The following is a 5,734-nucleotide window of genomic DNA, read 5'->3' as shown; positions in this document are numbered from 1 at the left end:
CTGGAACGCCCGACCGGCTTTGGGTTCGCTTGGCAGCCTTCGCCCCCCTCCTAGCCCCAGGGCCCGACGCGCAGAGCCCAGCCCCGTCCAGCGCGCCAGCAGCCAGCGGCCGCCCAGGCCGCCCAGCCCAGCCCAGCCCGCAGCCCGGCCAGAGCTCCCCGGCAGCCCGAGCCATGAATACCGAAATGTATCAGACCCCCATGGAGGTGGCGGTCTACCAGCTGCACAATTTCAACATCTCCTTCTTCTCTTCCCTGCTTGGAGGGGATGTGGTTTCCGTTAAGCTGGATAACAGGTAAACCCCTGGCCACAGCTCCCAAGCCCGGGCGCCGGCGGGGGCTGGGCTGAGAGCGGGATCTCCGAGCGAGCCGTGCGCCGCCGGTCCCCGTTCCCCGCGGTGCAGCATCCTGGGAAGGGGCGGGGGTAGGGGACGCAGGGAAGGGGGGGTCACCGCCGCGCTGGGATCCGCCGTCGGAGCGTCCCTGCGGCCGCTGCACCGTAAGAACGAGCTGCTGCAGCCGGGGGCACAGGCAGAGGGGCAGTGGGCCTAGGCTGGGCAGGGGGGCTAGCTGCGCGCCGTGCGCCGCTGGGGAGCAGGCCGGAAGCTGTCGAGCCGAGGAGGAATTCCTAGCTAGCTTCGGAGCTCGGTAGGTTTGCCCGGGACCTTCTGGGCCGGCGCCGGAATGGGCTGGCGGCCGGGGACTCCCTGGGCCGCGCGCCCCCATTGTTTGCATGTCGCCGAGCAGGCCTCGCTGGCCCGTGCGCCCCTGGACCCGCGCGCTGCTCCACGCGGAGCTCTGGGCGGTGGCGGCGCAGAGCCGGTCTGGGTGGGGAGGTGCAGCTTCCTGCAGGGGCCAGAGAGGACCTAGGGACAAAGTGCCCGGAACTTCGGGCCAGCGAGGCGATAGAGAGGAAGAGCTGGGGCAGATGGAGGACTTTGTGGCCACCGCTACCAGGTACTCAGACTGGCACCAAGTGGGTAACACAATCGCTTTCCTTTTTGTCTTGGCAGTGCCTCCGGAGCCAGCGTGGTGGCCTTAGACAACAAGATCGAGCAGGCCATGGTGAGTGGCATCACTGCGTCATTCCCATCCCCAGACCTGGCTCCTGCTTATGTAACTCAGGGTGGCAGTGAGCGGGTGGGTGCAAAAGCCAAGAGCCTGAGGAAGCTGACAGCCTGCCTCCTATCCCCATTGGAGGCCTTAGGTAGAGTCCCATCAGAGTGGCACCTTTTAGGGCATTTCCAGGCCACCCTTGCTGGACCCTCTCCTTTCCTCCTCCTTCTCCCATCCCAGGGCTTTGTAGCAGCCTCTGGCTCCCTCCTGGGCCCGTGGCAGGGCAGGGAGCTCAGACCTTTGGATTTGTCTGCATCCCACAGTTGGCAGGGGCCAGAGCTCATTGGATGCCACCGCACTGCAGTGCCTCTGCAGAGCCTGGGCTGGGGTCAGGAGTTGGGAGGAAACAGGAAGCAAAGCACCCCACCCCTTCTCCCTCCTTCACCAGGTAGAGGTCGTACTCCAGCAAGCAGCCAAAATGGCTGCAGGGGATTGGGGCCTCCAGCAGTTTTAGCAAACACTTTATTGTGCCCCGGAGCCTAATGACACAGCTCCCCGCCCCCAGTGCAGTCATCTGAATTCAGAGAGGATGAAGCCATCCGGGTACCTTCCCCCAGGGCCAGTGTCCTTTCGGGCCAGGCTGCAGGACAGCTGCAGCTCAGTATGCTGGGTCCTGTGGACAGGAGGAGACTCCAGAAGAGCCCATTATATTCTCCTGGTGGAGATGGGTAAAGCAGACCAACAGTACAGGGTGCATTGCAGGTGTTCCCTGGGATCTGGGCCAGCCGCGGGACCTTATGAGGAAATGGGGATATAGCAAAGCACCGCCAACCAGCAGAAGTCTCACCCAAAAGTCTCCCAGGAGGCCAGCTTTGAAAGTCATCAGAAACTTACAGGGGGGAATTCCTATGTAGTTCAAAGCTGGGCTCCCAACTCAGGCGTGGCCCCGATCACGCAGCTCTCCTGAGCCGAGGTTTAGGTGCTTCGGAGAAAGGGGCAGGAGGACCAGGGCTGCGGGGCCAGCATTCTGAGGGGCTGCTGAGGGAAGGCTGGAGGTTGGCAGCATGAGGGACAGCGCAGGCGCCCCAATGGCCAGGAGAAGGTGCCGCAGAGGGGCCGCCGCAGCTAACGGATAGCTTTGTCGTGATCTCCGGGACAGGATCTGGTGAAGAATCATCTGATGTATGCTGTGAGAGAGGAGGTGGAGATCCTGAAGGAGCAGATCCGGGAGCTGGTGGAGAAGAACTCCCAGCTGGAGCGTGAAAACACTCTCTTGAAGACCTTGGCGAGCCCAGAGCAGCTGGAGAAGTTCCAGTCCCGTCTGAGCCCCGAGGAGCCAGCTCCCAAAACCCCAGAAGCACCCGAGGCCCCCGGTGGTTCTGCGGTGTAAGTGGCTCTGTCCTCAGGGTGGGCAGAGCCACTAAACTTGTTCTACCTAGTTCTTTCCAGTTTGTTTTTGGCTCCCCAAGCGTCATCTCACGTGGAGAACTTTACACCTAGCATAGCTGGTGCCAAGAGATGTCCCAAGGACATGGCCACCTGGGTCCACTCCAGTGACAGACCCCTGACAAAGAGCAGGTCTCTGGAGGCTGAGTTGCATGGGGCCTCGTCACCCCAAGCCAGCGAGCCTCTAATGCCACCGCGCCCTGGGGGCTCCCAGGGCCTGGGTAACTTAGCTGCAACTGGCAGAGGAGAAAGGTAGTTTGAGACAGGCCGCCAGTTTGCTCCAGAAAGTCTAAGGGGTCTGTTTTATTTCCATGGACATCTTCAACAGCTTCACCTGACAACGACTGTCCTATGAAGAAGCCAATTGTGGTTTAAGCAGAGGCAGCCTCTCTCTCCTCCCCTGCCTCGCCAAGGCAGGGCCATGGTTGGGAGAGATTGAGCCAAGTCAGCCTTCTGTTGGTTAATATGGTGTAATGCATGGCTTTGTGCACAGCCCAGTGTGGGATTACGGCTTTGGGATGACCGCTTACAAAGTTCTGTTTGGTTAGTGTTGGCATAGTTTTTCTATATAGCCATACGTGCATATATATACCAATAGGGCTAGATCTGTATCTTAGTGTAGCGATGTATACATATACACATACACCTACGTGTTGAAGGGCCTAACCAGCTTTGGGAGTATTGACTGGTCTCTTATCTCTTAAGGCTAATTCTTTGACTGTGTCCATTTACCAGATTGATCCAGTTTGTCCTTTAGGTTAAGTAAAACTAAAGAGTAAAGGTGGGGGGGCACCCTCTGAATGCCTTGCTGCTGCAACCTTTGCCCCATCTGTCCCCTGAAGACATGTGAGGTCCTCTTTTGAATGCCAAACCCACCATTCACTGGTGCTGACTACATAGAATGGGGTTGAGAGAAGATCAGCTGCAACACCACACTGTCATTCGAAAACTTTTGTGTGTGTGTGGAAAACTTGCAAGTGAACAGAATGATTAGCTTGCCGGTGTCCTCTTGTGGACAAGGGATAGACAAGGGAATGGCTTTGACCCGACGGTGCCTGGGTGATGTGCTCAGGGAGCTTGTCTCTAGGGAGTTCTGTGGCAGTGAGAACACTTTCCACTTTCTGACATCTTATCCTGATGTTATGTCTCCAGGATTTGGACTTTGATGTTTCAAATGTAGCTTGAAATTTCAATAAAGTTTGCTCTTTTTTTTTTTCTAAAAATAAACCTGGTGTCTTACTGAGTTTAAAATGGAGTGGGTGGTAGGGGCTCCAGGGGCACTGGTTTTCTGACTCGCTGTCCGTTCACGGGCACCCCCTGACTGGCAGGCCTGTGCTACAGCCATGATCTTGTGTAACTGTCACAACACCCCCATTGTACGGGTGAAGAGGCTGAGGCTCAGCCCGTTTAAGTGACTTGCACAAAGTCACACAGCTATTATGGCAAGTTGGGACCCAATCTTCCATCCATCCCTCTGTCCTGCCCCTGCTTTCATATAACAGCTTCGGAGTGAGTGACGAGGTGACTACTAACACAACTTCAGCTCGAGGGGGTGATTCGGGAGGAAGGATACCCCAAGAAGGTCCAAAAGAAAAGGACAGGGGGTCCATGTGAGGGAGCATGAAGTGAGGAACTGAATAAATGTGAGTGGGCCCCTTCCCTCTTTTGAAACATCATCCAGATTACTTGGTGCATTCTCTTTAATACCAATCCACAGGAGACCCCTGACATGGGCAGAGGAGCTAAGAGGGCCTTAGTGAGGAAAGGACACAATGTATGCGGTGGCCCAAACCCCATCCCTCTCCCCCAAGGAAAGATGCTCTCAAGCCCTGCTGCCCCACTTGTCACTGCTGAAAGTTCACTCACAAAACCCACCAGCCTCGTGGGCACGGCCAAGTCTAACGATCCCAACTCCACTTCCCTCTTCTGCCTCTCTTTGAAGGTCATCCTCACCCATCACCCTTTCCCTGGCCCCATGTCTCTGGCATCTGGCGTCCTGCCATTTCTGATTCTGGGCATTCATTGTCTCCTCCACCACGCCCTAACCTGGAGCCACTGAGCTGTGTTCTAAGCCCCCTGGTTTCCCAGGGGAGGCTATCACCCCAAATGTGAGTGACTCCATTCAATATCAGCTTCCTATAACATATGCACCTCCCGCTTTGTCACTTGAAATTTAAAAGAACTCCTTGATTTTCCTGAGCCATAAACCTCAAGGACCAAGAGGTGTTGGCTCCCTTTCTTGCACCCGTCGCTGCCTCAATACTTTCCAAATGTCAGGCTTCCTTCACCGTAGAGGTCGTACATGTTGGCCTGTTCATTCCGAATCACTAAACCTCTTAGGACGTTACAAATCCCTGCTTGCTGGCCTCTCAAATCCAAACTTCCCTCCCTGCTTCTCACCTCCCTATTCATGATGCCAAGTTTATTGTCTGCACCTGCCCATTTGGTTGATTTTGGGGCTGTGCAGATTTTACAGTTGCTGGGATGGACACAAACTGAATCAGGCAGCTACTCCCCTAGCTTCCCCCACCTCTTGCCCCAACCGGGCCCCCCCAAGTTCCCACTTACTCCCATCCCATCCCCCTCTCAGGAAGAACTGAGAGACTTCTCGACTCTTGGGCTCATCTGCAGACTTACAACGCCCTGATTTCCAGCCAAACAAGAACCAACCGATGAAAAAAGGAATCTCAGAAGATGCCCCAGCAAGCATACAGCCCTCTCTGGTCATCTAGCCCTTCCCTACGAGAAAGGGGAAAAAACATACCCACAGTCACACAGTGGGAAAGAGAGAACAACTTGGCTTCCTAGGCAACCGTGACTAAACAGAGACAAACACTGCAACTTCTAAGGCCGCAGCGGTTGCTAGAGTAGATAAGAGGAACTTTGTGGCTGTTTGTTAGTCACATAGAGGAGCAGCTCTTGTTGTTGTTCCACAGAAAACCAAGCAGGGGTGGGGAAAGGCAAAAGAACACATTGCTCCTGGAAAGACCTTCACAGGCTTTGGGGTTCTGGGCTCAGCTGGTCCCGCTGGACCCAGAACAAGGAAAAGAAGCAGAAGAGCAGCAGCCTTAATGGTCCCCTGCCTGGACATGCCCCCTCTCCCAGTACCCTCCTATCTATCATCTCATCTAATCCTCACGCAGCCAGCCCTTAGAAAAAGAGGCACTTAAGATTCACCTCCATTTCACAGATAAGAAAACTGAGAGCCAGAGAGCTCCGTGCTACCCCCACGG

General features: G+C 55.8%; 1 protein-coding gene across 2 annotated transcripts in view; it reads left to right on the top strand.

Moving 5' to 3' along the window:
- The window catches only part of TSC22D3 (TSC22 domain family member 3), a 58,226-nt gene extending 54,498 nt beyond the window's left edge, over positions 1-3,728 (top strand). The window contains exons 1-3 of one of the 2 annotated variants that reach the window (XM_024738143.1): positions 7-295; positions 1,013-1,064; positions 2,215-3,728. In XM_024738143.1, coding sequence (XP_024593911.1) covers positions 174-295; positions 1,013-1,064; positions 2,215-2,445 — 405 coding nt within the window. In that variant the 5' untranslated portion in view covers positions 7-173 and the 3' untranslated portion in view covers positions 2,446-3,728. Of the gene's footprint in view, positions 1-6; positions 296-1,012; positions 1,065-2,214 lie in introns of those variants that run through there. The other variant, XM_024738142.1, reaches the window with a different exon arrangement.
- Positions 3,729-5,734: the final 2,006 nt, after the last annotated feature.

This window comes from Neophocaena asiaeorientalis, unplaced genomic scaffold, assembly GCF_003031525.2.
Source record: "Neophocaena asiaeorientalis asiaeorientalis breed wild unplaced genomic scaffold, Neophocaena_asiaeorientalis_V1.1 scaffold444, whole genome shotgun sequence".
In the NCBI taxonomy this organism is placed as follows: domain Eukaryota; kingdom Metazoa; phylum Chordata; class Mammalia; order Artiodactyla; family Phocoenidae; genus Neophocaena; species Neophocaena asiaeorientalis.
This window is presented reverse-complemented; position numbering and strand designations above follow the sequence as displayed.